The sequence below is a fragment of the Gigantopelta aegis genome, chromosome 15, assembly GCF_016097555.1.
Source record: "Gigantopelta aegis isolate Gae_Host chromosome 15, Gae_host_genome, whole genome shotgun sequence".
NCBI classification, from domain to species: Eukaryota; Metazoa; Mollusca; class Gastropoda; order Neomphalida; family Peltospiridae; genus Gigantopelta; species Gigantopelta aegis.
The window spans coordinates 26,326,397-26,340,820 of NC_054713.1; the positions used below are offsets into that span (position 1 = coordinate 26,326,397).

The 14,424-nt window shown below is 39.5% G+C and overlaps 1 protein-coding gene across 1 annotated transcript in view; it reads left to right on the forward strand.

Moving 5' to 3' along the window:
• LOC121390200 (DIS3-like exonuclease 2) overlaps nt 1-14,424 on the forward strand; it is a 105,897-nt gene that overhangs the window by 41,999 nt on the left and 49,474 nt on the right. The window contains exons 11-12 of the mRNA XM_041521964.1: nt 2,166-2,319; nt 5,133-5,245. Of these exons, the coding sequence (XP_041377898.1) occupies nt 2,166-2,319; nt 5,133-5,245 (267 nt within the window). The remainder of the gene's footprint in view (nt 1-2,165; nt 2,320-5,132; nt 5,246-14,424) is intronic.

The window sequence follows — 14,424 nt, forward strand, 5'->3', positions numbered from 1 at the left end:
CTACTGCATAGGCATTTTATCTAGCTCTGTCTCTCTCTCTGTATATGCATTTAACTTTGCCACATAAAAACCACAACACTCGGAGAATACACCTTTTCTGTGTATGGGTGCTGTCTATCTCCCTAAATTATATTAATAATAAATGCCGAAAATAATACCCTTTAATCTTAGTTAATTATCTCATCATTAATGTTGTAAGTTTGGTCTCTACAAGTTATCCCAGTAATATTCACTTATGTAACTCCTGTATAATTGAGTAATTTATAAATAAACCCAACCCTCCTATCAGGGCAAATGATTGACCGAAACTCACAAATGTCGGTTGGACCGGTATATATATATACCCCCATTAAAATCCAACTGCAGAATTCCAAATACCACAAGGGGCGGGACATAGCCCAGTGGTACAGTGTTCGCTCGATGTGCGGTCGGTGTGGGATCGATCCCACAATATCGAACACCGTTGGATAAACTTCCCACTACATCGTCTGCAATGTTGGATAAAACCCAACACGGTTGGAAAAATCCAACACTATTGGATATTTCAGATATATTTGGAAATTCAACTAAATAATATAACAGGAATACGCTATTTAATGAACTACATGTGCCTAATTACTTTTATATTTAATAATTTCTACATTAATTAATTCACTAAAATTGATGCTAAAAATAATTAAATGTTTACCTTAGTGCACAAATAGCAAGGTTTAAATTTAGCACACGACAGATACCGGAAGTATGTTGATCGAGACTCGAAAATGCACCAGTTTAAATGAACACATGGCTGACACAAACAACTAATCTCTGAGTTTCCATCACTTTACAACTACTAACATGTTGCATAAAGTAAAGTATGTAGTCTTTAATAATAAATACATTGCTAAATACTACCAAATATTCTGAATTGTGAATAATTCATGTAATGGGTGAAAAGCTAAATGTAAACAAACAAGTTTTCCCAGACTCTCTTAAAGGTGCATTATCTTTATTTAGGAACATTAACATTAATGCAAATATTATTTGTAAAATACTAACTGGGAATGTGTTAAATTCCCAGATCCTCACAGTATCCTGTCTGTAGTAAAATACATATAATCAACGTTGGTAATAGTATCCAGTGTATTGGGAATGGATTTCTTCTCTTACACTCCAAACCAGGGCCCAGTGTTATATTGGTCCTAACACCATGTTACGACGTGTGCACTTCATCCTTACCCATACCCTTTACCTAGCACAATTGGTAGAGTGTTCGTGGAGGAGCTTGGGTCATAGCATCGAATCTTCTCGGTGAACCCAGTCTCCCATTGGGTTATTTCCAGTTCTTACCAGTACCCCATGACTGCTATATCAAAGGCTATGTTTTCAAACAACCATTTTTTGTTTGATGTTTAACCTTTGTGCTGTGTTTGGATAGAAGTAGGATCCAGGTGGGTGAGATGAAGGATTCAGGGGGTGGGGGATTTGTGCTCCAAATTTGAACTCTGGTGCATTGGGGCAGGGGGTTTAGCCCCTCAGTCATATCTTTTTTTCACTCCACCTTAAATCTTAGTCTGCCCTACAATCTTAACAGGATGTACTAGGGTGGGGACTTGTTTGGGTGCTTTGCCCCACCTCATTGTAAAAAGGTGACAAAGGCAGTAAAAGCAGAAGTTCGCATCGGAATTATAAGGAAATCCTAGAGTTCCCTGTCACAACTAAATATAGTCCGGCATCTGCCATTCCAGTTGTAACATTGTACAATTTTGTTATTGTGGCTGCAAACTGTAATATATACACTGTCAGTTCATAGGACTGTATTTTGCCGTCACAATTTATAACCATGTTAAATGTACAACCAGTTTTTACAGTTTCCGTATGTTAGACAATTCTTATCTGTAGACTAAATATACACTGTTGAAACAATTAATATTACTTTTATTCGGTGAAGAAAACCCTTCACAACAATTTACAGTTTTGCACATGTTAATCTCAAATAAAGATTTTAAATTTTATATATATATTATATAAAATTAATTAAAAACAAAATTTAAAGTGAAACATCTTTAATTTGGCAGTACATGTATGTATTGGATTGTTCAAAAGTGTTCCAAAATATTATATCAATACTGCTGGATTTTCATCAGAAGTGGTTTCCCTTGTTTTATTTCTTTTAATGATTTTAGGTTTTGGCTTGTCTTCCAAGTGAAACTCCCTGGGTAATTCCACAAGAAGAGTATCAAACACGCAGGGATTTTCGACAGAAGTGTGTGTTTACAATCGACCCTTCAACAGCCCGAGACTTGGATGATGCTGTTTCCTGTGAAAATATGGGCGATGGTTGGATATGTCTTTTTTTTAAGGTTTAACATGTATTACATACAATACCAAACAATACAATTACATTGCATTTTGCTTTGCATTGCATTGTATTTTGCACTACATATTGTATTGTTTTGCATTGTATTGCATTGTAAACTGATGTTGAATGTGTTCTGTATTGTGATTGGTTAATTACATTCTTTTTCCAGGATCAAATGAAAATAACACCAGGAAAGCTAATGACATCATTAGAAAGTGACGTCATTAGCAATTGGAACAGGCCAAGTTGACTGTTCAAGGGTCTACAATCAGATTGTAGCCAGATGTTTTTTTCAAGAAATACCAAATATACAATTAGTTCCGTATAGAAAAGATTCAGTTTACAGTGAACATAACCATATGGGGATTTTCGATTTGTGGGTGTTACTGTCTATTTGATGCCTGCAAATGTTTAATTTTTAACCTCAGGCTAACGCCTTCGGTCAAAAATAACATTTGTGGGATCAAATAGACAATAACACCTGCAAATCTAAAAACTCCATGTGATTATCTCCTAATTGCATTTTACATTGCATTGCATTCGAGCCTCATCATCATTTTAAAAGATAGAACTAAACATCCCAGCTTCAAAGCATCCATATGACAAAAACTACACTATTGTGGGTGATCTACTGAAGATGATTATATATTATATATTAAGACTTACAACTAATGCATGTTTGTGAACAGAAAGGAAATGAATGTTGTTCAATGCCCGCTGAGCACAGTTCAATGCCCGCTGAGCACATTTTAAACTAACTTAAGGCAATTTGGTGTCTTCCATATTGTTATTTTGAAATTTGGTCGAGAAAGAAAGAGGAAACTGCTACTGCCACACAGATGAATAGTAATAAAGCAGCAAGGAATCTTTTACAGGTCCAGTTAAACCTGTGTGTATCGCGACGACAGTGGGTACATCCATGTCACAGCAAGGAATCTTTTACAAGTCCAGTTAAACCTGTGTGTATCGCCACCACAGTGGGTACATCCATGTCGCAGCAAGGAATCTTTTACAAGTCCAGTTAAACGTGTTTATCGCCACCACAGTGGGTACATCCATGTCACATTAGTCTGCACGGCATATAAAATATTAAATGGATAGATAACAATTTATTTGAATAAAAATCTGAATTAATGCATTAAAAGCACACTTTTGCCAGCCTCAATCAATGTTTTCTTATCATAACTGTCATCGCTGTAATGATCAGTTCTGTATATCAACTTACACAGGTTTACATAAATGCTGCAATACATACCTTATTGTAATCTATGAATCCATAAATGAAATAAATGTTTTATATTATCTGTTAACGTAAACACCCAAGTATACTTTGAATTTCCTTCTGAGTGACAGAACACAACCAAAGTGGCTGCCCAGAATATAAAGCTGACCACATGGCCTATTTTCAGCTATAGTCTGTTTCATAATTATCATTCTCCTATATGGTGAAAAAACCTGTTTGTGCTCATTTACCATCCCAAACTTTATTGTCAATGGAAATATTCCCGAACTGTGAAGAAAAACCTCACAATTGAACGACAAGGAGGCAACAACAAATCAGATGTTGATTGCATGAAAAGTGCATGAGAAAACAAACCAAACATAGTTTGAAGCATAACACAGTTAAGGGCTTTGACGATCTATGATTAATAACAGTCAACTTTTGTTGAATATTGATAATAAATTGTGACGTTGGCTTTTTGTATATTGTCATTTTGTGTTATCTTAACTAAGGAGCATGGAACATCCATTTTATTTGCATAATCTAAATTAAACTGAAATATACTATAATAGGAAGTGTTCGCTGTCCAGAACTTACTATAAGTCGTTCATTGTTTATGTGAACAGTACTGAGAGAAGTGGTTGTTTTAACGGTTGCTGTGCAGACTTATATGCCATCATGCAGGCCAATAAATACAGGGGGGTGCCGCTAGAAAAGTGAGTTTGAAAAAACCCAAAACATTTTAACTTTTAGTAGTACCATGTTAATTGTTTCCTTGTATTGTGGCGGTAAAACAAATATTTTTAATGATAGAGTTTGTTTTTAAAGTATAACGCAAATGCTTATGTGCGCAGACTTTAGTATCACCAGTGTATCAAAAAATGAACTTTTAAAACAGGTGGCTGCTTAATATAGGCGAGTTTATGCTGTGTTAGATGTGTTGAATGAATATAAATGTGGCCTCTTAATACAGTTGGCCAGTAGAGTAGGTTTATGATTGTAATTTCCTATAGAAAGGACTATATAGAGGGCCTTTGATGCACCAGTTGTGGGACACTAGATTCAATGGGGAGAAACTAAGTGCATTGAGAATGATTGATCCTGTGACACATCGCACTGCAGGCGAGCACTCTACCACTGGGCGACATCCCACCTGAATATTATCTTGTCTCATGGCCAGGGTGGGACGTAGCCCAGTGGTAAAGCACTTGCTTGGTATGCGGTCTGTGTGGGATCGATCTCCGTTAGTGGGCCCATTTAGCTATTTCTCGTCCCAGCCAGTGCACCAAGACTGGTATACCAAAGGCCATGGTATGTGCTATCCTGTCTGTGATATGGTGCATATAAAAGATATCTTGCTACTAATGGAAAAAAAGGTAGCGGGTTTCCTCTCTAAGACTATATGTTAAAATTACCAAATGTATGTAGCCAATGATTAAAAAATCAAAGTGCTCTAGTGGTGTTGTTAAACAAAACTAACTTTATCTCCTGGGCCTGATTGTTATTGTGTTTATCTGAACTTAAATGTCTTTTTATCTTTTATCATGTGGCTGTTTATTGTGTTTGTAGGAACATATGAGGTTGGAGTTCATATCGCAGATGTGAGTTTCTTCCTGCACGAGGACACCCCACTGGACAGCACGGCAGCTAAGCGGGCTAACAGTGTTTATCTGGTGCAGAAAGTGAGTACTTTCAGGCCTTCTAGAATACGGTAGCCTGACACCCGTGACGGGTGTTTATCACAGTCAGGCTAGTAAAAAGTTTATACCACCATGCCCGACACAAGTAAAACCCCCAAAACAAAACAAGAAAGAAACCCCTATCAAAAACATCCCCAGTCCCCAGCAGAAATGTCACCAATTTTGTTCACCAATCTCATATCAATATCTAATTATTATCATTATTACATAATGCAAATATGTCTGTATTCTTGTTGCTCAAAAACCAGTCACATGACCTTCCGTAAATAGTGATATTGCCCTCAGTCGGTCTCACCGGTCCGATCAAAAGTGATATTTTCCTGGGAGATTTAACCAATGAAAATAAAGATGAGACAAAATTCTATCCAATTAATGAGTAGGTAACATAATGCAACTTAAACTGTTAATTTTAATGTAAACAACCACAAACAAAATGCTTTGCTGTCCTTCAACAAAAAGATAACATTTTTATTCACTGAGTTTTTAATTCCACAAATATGACAAAGATAAGGTCAATAATCATAAAATTTTGTAAGGAATATTTCGCAGTTGGAATCGGCACTGTCAGGATTTTATGTTACAAATAAAGAATGTATTTGGAGGTAACCAGTACATGTATGTTCAGATTTATTATTATTATATTATTATTATTATATATTTTTTTAAATGTGATTTTGACACTTTTGCTGATCATAGTGTTTTGAATTTAATTTTTGTCTTGGTAATGTTTCAACTGTTTATTTCTGCATTTCTATGCTTCTCATACAGTGTCATAGGAATTTATCCATGCAATGTACGGTACCAAACATGAGCACCTTCCCAAAAGCAAATGTCACAGAACATTCCCAATTTCTTGGCTATAAATTCCCAATTTGGTGAATAAATATTTTGTAATTACAGTCAAATCTGTCTTAAGCAGTCACACAAGGGAGTAGATAAAAGTGGCCACTGAGTACAGGTTGCCACATATATAGTCTTTAAAACATTTGTTTTTGTTTCTTGTTTTACTGTCTGTACTGCTAATCAATGGATGTGTGCTTCGCAGTTGACTATAAATCAACTTTTGACATGTCTCCTTCAGAAATAATGCAAATGAAATGTATTAAATTAACCGTTCTCAACAAGTTTTTGTTTTTTTTCCATTTAATTATTTAATTCCTACTTCATGCAGTGTTTTGTTACAGTAAGTAAATCTACAAATGTCAAGCGTAGCCTGCCCAGAGGCAATTAGGTGCATTTCAGAGTCATACTTTCTTAACTGATACACAGTGGAGATGTCGGGACTGAATGGGTACTAGCATTCCTGAAGTTGTGAAGATCGGTTATTTGCTGCATCTTATCGCTGCTGTTAAAATATCCCTTTTATATAATAGTAAAACTTTACAGTAACTACTTAATACAGGTATTTTAGCGATTTGTGATCCGGTTTAGGTGGCCGCTGGCCACGTTAGACAGTTGACCGCTTATTACAGGTTCATTTACATTATAAATTGTTTGGGAGGGAAAAAAGTGGCAACTTAAGGCAGGTGACTGCTAAGTAAAGGTGGCCACTAGGACAGGTTTGACTGTATGTCTATTCTGATAAATTAATTTAACAAAGTAAATAATTCTCACAGAATCCCCAAAACAACAATTGGAAGCAGTTGTGGTAACGTAACACGATCTTATCAAATATCACTAGCCATGGGAATGGGGCTACCATAATGTAGAAGCCCTGTGTAATCTAAACTTACTGTTGTGGCAGGCCTTTGCACATGATACCTAAGATTTGATCAAGTTTTACTTCTATTCCGAGAAATGTCCACCAAATAAGTACATTGTTTGAGCCTGATGGGGAACAAAAACATTAAATCAACCCCTAGCACTACCGACAATGGTCATATGGGGGGGGTGGGGATACATCTACAAGATAATTATTTTTATTTCCTTTCACATGTAGCAGTTCAACAATGACTATTTTCCCACAGCATGTCCCATCCCTGTCAAGTGTCATGGATATATACACCGATGTCATTTTATTCAAGTCTCTAGATACATTGTAAAAACGTTTCCAATTGTTTTCCTGCCATGTTCGTCTAATCACTGGCTCACAAACTGCTGTTACTGTAACACTGTGCAGACGTAATACTGCAGTGGCCAGTCTTTACGGTTGCACACCACCATGTATGTTTGCAAACTTTAATAAGTTTTAAAGGTGTGGGTTTTTGTGTGGTTTTTTTTAAACATTACACTATTAAAATTGCAAGAAATTATTTTTGAAGTTCATTATATGATGAATAGTCTTATTCAACTTACCGTACTAGCACAACAACAATGTTATACGACCCTGAGTTATAACCTCCACTGCAGAATTATCTCCCTTGCCGGATGTATAACCTACACCCGCGCATGGGTAGACCGTATATCCTCGTTTTTTGATTCTGCAGTCCTCCATTGCAGTCGTGTTCGAGTTCTGTAGTAAAAAAAAATTCAAATTATTAAATTGTTTATTAATTTGTAATTTTGTTTTACTCTGTCTTTTGGGTGATTTACACAGGGGGTTTATGTCTGACACGGCTGGTTGTGTGTGCCGAGGGGGGTTGTCTTAAACGACTGCCCCAGTTTGATCAGCATTTGTTATGTCGTTCGTGTTGTTTTGAACGCCAGTGTCATATCTGTGTAAATTGGTCCCCCTCCACGTGGTAGGAAGACTAAGAAGCTGTCAAAAGACGCCGAGCGTAAGAGGATGATTAGACGTGAACACGATGGGCAGAGCACAGTGGCAACCTCTGGGGGTCGTGCTCCATACCGATTTGCCGTTGGTCGGCAAGTCGGTGTCCAGTTCAAAGAGCTCGCGGACAAGTGGTAGGCGCAAGGGCGCCGCCTCGTCTGTTCGCCATCTTCATGGTGATACCAGTAAACCCGTAAAGAGTTTCCGGCAGCGTTAGCTACCGGGAAACTTTTGTCTGCGGCGAAGGTTTTGTCCACGTCTTTGTATAAGACATTGGGAGCTTCCTTCCTTTCACATCCAGCGGTCGTTTCCGCTAGGGTGAAGGCAGACTGCCACCCATCTCCTAACGTCAGTGTGCCACTCGCGGATTTAGAGACTTTGGAGAGGTTATCTAAACTTCTTTTTCAAGTCAATAACCATTTAGGTACGTTCCTATTTGGGTTAGATAAAGCAGTCATGGGTCTTCCGCCTATGGCTAAGGGTTGTTTGTTGGCGGCTTCTAAAACCTCTCATCACGTCGCACAGCTTGCTGGGCGTGTTTTTGCCAACAGTCTACTTCTGCATCGGGATCACTACCTGGCGGGACTGAGATCGACGGGTGTGGTTAAAACCTACTTTCGTAGTCGCTCAGTAAGGGAAACCTTACTTTTTGGGACCAATTTTAACTTGGTCATGGACCAAGAAGCGGCAAAATTCGTCCCTGCTGCTCAGTCCCGAACTGCTCATAAGCGCCAAGCAGCGTCTACTTTTAAGCCTCCACCTGTTAAGAAATTGACTTTTCTTGACAGTTATCAGATCCCTGTGGTGTCTGATTCGGGTGTGCAGTCGGGTAATGCCCGTGGTTCATCGAAACAGGGACGTTTTCGTGGTTCCGCTCATGGCAAGGCGCCCAGGGGTGGGAAGCAGCCGGGATAAGGGTGTGTGGACAATCGACATCTGCTTACGGAGGTTCCGTTAGCAGATCTTCCTGTGGGGGGCAGATTGCGCCATTTTGTTCAAAGTTGGTGCGAACTGCCAGATCTGGACCCATGGGTTTTGTCAGTTGTCCGCAACAGATACAGAATTCCGTTTTCATCACACCCTCCACTGACGTCCTCCCCCCGGTTAGTCTGTCGACAAATGAGTACTGGTAGAGAAGATGGTTGTCGAGTTTCTCGACAAGAAAGCCATCCAGGAGGTAGATTTGGGCACTCCGGGATTTTATTCCCATCTGTTCTTCGCCCAGAAGAAGAATGGCGAGTGGCGACCAATTCTAAACCTGAAGCCGCTGAATTCTTACGTCGTTATTCCATCTATGAAGATGGAGACGGTTCAGTCTGTTCGCGCTTTGCTTCAGGTGGGGGAATGGGCGGCGTCCATCGATTTGAAGGACGCTTAACTGCATGTTCAATCCATCAGGATTTTTGGAAGTACTTGCGGTTCCTCTACGACGGCAGAGCTCGGATTGACCACAAGCCCTCACGTCTTTACTCGGGTAGTAAAGGCAGTGGTGGGGCGTGTACATCTGTTGGGTATACGGATGCACAATTACCTGGACGATTGGTTAATTCCGGCGGCGTCACAGACGGCATGTCTCATAGGCATGGAGTTTGTGATCGACATGATTCTCCGATTGGGGTTTATTCGCGACTTCACAATTTCATGACGTTGGCGCAACGTCTTCTGGTGGAGCAAAGTACATCGGTGCGCACGCTCCATGTGTTGACCGCTTCAATGGAGTCGTCACATCAACCTGTTGGAGATGGAAGCAGTGTGTCGCACTTGTCTCCATTTCAGGACCGTTATTCGACATCGTCGAATTTTATTGAGGTCGGACAACACGTCGGTTGTTGCGTACCTCAATCGGTGGGGAGGCACCAAATCCCTGTCATTGAGTCTTGCGGCTTTGGAGATTCTGGAATAGTGCAACGATTGGGGAGTGGTGTTATCGGCCAAACACATTCCTTCGTCCGTGAACGTCTTGGCGGACGCTTTGAGTCGTCGTTCCCCGGTTCAGACGGAGTGGATGTTGCACAGGACGGTGACTTATTGAGTTCTTCAGTTGTGGGGGAGTCCTCAACTCGATATGTTTGCCACTCGCCTGAACAGTCAGTTGCCAGTGTTTGTATCGCTGGTACCAGACCCACTGGCACTGGAGTATGGTACGTTGAGCATGGACTGGACACGACTGGATTTTTACGCCTTTCCCCCTCCGGTTCTGCTTGTCAAGGTTCTGGCAAAGATCAGACAGCAACCTTGTCGTGTCACGCTCGTAGCCCCGAGTTGGGCAGCTCAAGCCTGGTTTCCTCCGCTCCTGTCACTTTTAGTGCAGGAGCCGGTGCGGTTGCCGTTGATACCTGATCTGCTCAGTCAGAGACTGTGTCGGACAGAGTGGCATCCGAAGCTGGAGGTTTTCCGACTTCATGCATGGCGGTTGTCAGGGTTTCCCTCCGAAACAGAGGCTTTTCTAAACGGGTTACAGAGCTTGTCTCCTCTTCGAAGCGCCAGTCTATGGAGAGGGTCTACCAGTGTCACTGGCGTGCTTGGGTTCGTTGGGCGACTGAGAGGGATGTGGATCCCTTGTCACCTACTGTTAAGGACTTAGCTGAGTACTTTCTGACTCTTGTTCAAGAAAGACAGCTGAAGGTTCAAACAGTGAGAAGTCACCGGTCGTCCATTTTCACTACTCTGAGGCAGTGTGGACGAATCTCGTGTTGCATGACTTGCTTAAGTCGTTGCAAAACACGGTTGAGAAGCCTTCCATTTTGCCTAAATGGAATGTTTTTCTGGTTCTGCATGCACTCAAAGGCAAGGCCTACGAGCCTTTGAAATTCACCAATCTTCGTCATTTGACGTGTAAAACTTTGTTTCTGGTCTCACTTAGCGGCTTGCCGTCGTATTAGTGAGATTCATGCTTTTTTGCATGATTTGGTGGATTACAATACGGACGGGTCAGTTACATTACATACTGATCCTGTTTTCGTGGCTAAGAACCAGGTGCCAGGGGAAGAGTTTCCTCCGGCCATCATTCAGTGTTTATCTCGTACGCTTTCTGTGGATAATTCTGATAGACTTCTTTGTCCGGTGCGGGCTTTGAAATTCTATTTGGAGCGTACTAGAAATCTCCGGCAAAACACTAAGAGACTGTTTATCTCTTTCACACGCCAACCAGGAGACATTACGAAGAATGCTTTGTCGAGATGGATTGCTGCAACCATCAAACTGGCATATGAGAAGGCGGGTGATCATGTTCTGCGGAATTTCTCCGTTCGACCTCATGAGATTCGGACGATTTCTGCTTCCCTTAATTTCCATGATTCTTTGGACATTTTCAAGGTCATGAGTGCGGGGTTTTGGAAAGGTCGACACACGTTTGACCGGTTTTATTTCCGTGATATGGCTGTTGGTCCGGATGGAACTCGGCGGATTCAATCAGTCATTGCAGGGCAGCAGGTCATTTCGGTGCGCAGGGCCACGAGTAGGGGGCGACCCTTATTTCGTCCGGTCGCTAGCGGCAGTCTTTCTGGGAGATAGTTCTCCACCTCCTGTTTGGAGAGTGGGGGGTGGATGGTTGACTATCTGGGGCAGTCGAGTGTCTTTTACCATTACTTGGTGTGTGGGTTTCCTCACCTTGTTAACTTGGTTTACTTTTAATTGGGGTTGTAGTTCTTCAATTTAAAAGTCACTTTGACATTTTATACCTCGTATGATGTGGGTTGCTTTTTCACTGTATCATTACTTGAGACGAACACTACTGGTTGAATGGGTAAGACCTCCTTGTTTTCTTACCTCCTCCCTTTAATGTTAAATTCTCGTGCTTTAACGGTGTTATATCACGTCTGTTATAGCATTGTTGTTGTGCTAGTACGGTAAGTTGAATAAGACTATTAGAAAATTTGTTTCTAATTTTCATTATTATTCATACTTACCTAGTACTAGCACAACAACCGTTACCTCCCACCCGCCCTGAGGGAGGTCTTTTTTGATTCAGTCATTCCGGACTTTGAATCGATAACGAGGATATACAGTCTACCCATGTGCGGGTGTAGGTTATACATCCGGCAAGGGGAGATAATTCTGCAGTGGAGGTTATAACTCAGGGTCGTATAGCATTGTTGTTGTGCTAGTACTAGGTAAGTATGAATAATAATGAAAATTAGAAACAAATTTTCTAAATAAAACCCATTTTAACAACAATGCACTTACATAAAAATAAAAATTGGTTCCTATTTTATTTCTCACTTTATTACTAATTTGTGGGTGGGAGTATAATACTATAATGCTATAATAAGCCTCTTAACTGATACATGTTTTTGCTAACAAAGTTGTTTTTATCTTTATCATAGATCTATATAAATTGGATATTAATTTATGTTTAATATTATTCTTTATAGTAGTTACTTTTCACACACCAGTGTTACATTTTTAGACTCTAGATAATCTTCTTTTTAATAGATTTGGGTGTTTGGCATGTCAGTCAACACTGATACACAAGTACATGTAATAGCCATGATGGTATTGTGAAATGTTATTAACAGTTACTTAATAAGTTAAAACTTTAAATTGGTATGTTTGGCTGCCACATCTGCATATACTGAACATTGATATTAAATGTAGTTCAAACGTCATTCTAAGTGAATATGTATAACTTTTAACAGTGATGTGGGAGTTGAATCAAAGAAATTAAAGAACAGTGAAGTTTGTTTTATTATTTACTTAATTAAGAACAATGTATTAAAACAAAACAAATATAATTAATTATGTTTTAAACAATTCCCAATTATGACTAAAATCACGCTAATTTTCCCAATCCGATCAGCCATGGGACTCAGGTGAAAAATCCTGGATAAATCCATGACGTCATTAAATATCATCGGTTAGAACGCATTATGTGGGAAATTATCAGTATTGGCGTATTTCGAGTCTGATAAACAAAGCAGGAATGGATATCATTATGTAATAAAACAATTATTGACCACATTTCGGGCAATATCAGATTTTATGGACTAAACGAAATTGATATTGACTGAGGCTCAACTTCCTTCATGGGTGCCTCTATGTACTTCCCTGCACCCACCTGGCATCCTCGTCCCCTGCTGCCAATAAAGCTGATCTGACCCACGACACTAATTAACGACCACCGATAGTAGGGGAGCACAGTAGGTGGTTACAAGTGCCTCTTAAAAGTGTTCAGACCAAGCCCACAGCTAAAAGCTGATGGGGAATGACAGGTATGTGGCACAGTTAGCCAAAAGAGAGGGGCAGCTTTCGCAGTTGGAGAGCAAGGACTGGGATGTAGAGGTGGGCAGTGAAAGATGTTGAACAATAGGAGGAGTTGCCAGATCGGGAAGAAATGAGATGGAATTCAAAGGAGTAAAAGGGATTTTAAAAATTCAATCCCACAAGCAACAAATTTACTGGTGTTTTTCCTACCATGTTTTACCCTGGCAATCTGCCATGCATCAATAGTTTAGTGCCATCTTGTCCTCCATCAACACCATGCTGCCTTGAGATTTAGCAAGCCTTCACATAACACCCAGCTTACAATTTTAATACTAACGAGAAAACTACATGTAATCTATTACTATCTAGACATTTCAGAACTGAACAGAATTTGTCTTTACTTTATATGTATAAATACATATACACATATGTCAAGATTGTAAGAGTCATATCTCTATAGTATATGCAAACATAAATAAATATAAATTTTTATAATAGACCAGCAACATGTGAGCATGTTGAAGCATGACAGAGACTGCAACCAGTCTGTAGTTGCACTTTATTTCCACACTAATTGTTCTGTAAGCTGTTATGGCATGATGCTTTTGAGTTTTCATGTCACACACTATTGCGTAAATGATAATTGTTATGGAACAAAGAAACAGAAAAGAAATGTTTTATTTAACGACGCCCATATTTTCAAAGCTATTTTAGTGCTACGAAATTGTAAAACCATAGGCTATGACATCACTATGGCATGTGCTGTAGTAACGTCATAGCTTATGATAGTTTTACGATTTTCTAGTGCTAAGATAGCTTTGAAAATCCCTAGCCTAGTCATTAAGAACTTACTATAGAAGTATGATTTCATAATGTACAAGTTATTTTTATATTCTCCGACAGAAGTGTCTATTACATAAACTGGGCAAGAAGTAAAATAATCAGTAAACAAGGCCAAACACCTAATAGCCTTGATTGTATTTAACAAACATCTGTAGGGTCAGAGGGTGTACCTGGGCCTCATTCCCCACATAAGGACGAGATTAATCTTTTGAATACATAACAAGCAGTTTTTAAAAATAAAATATTCCTTTTTTTTTTTTTACAAATGCTACGAAATTGCATATGAGGTCAACTAAACAGGAAAAGAGTTTTAGTGGTATACCCCACTAATACATTCTAAATGGCTTGCCCCTTTACTTCAAATATTGTTCATATGTGACTTACTTATAATTTATATATGTATATA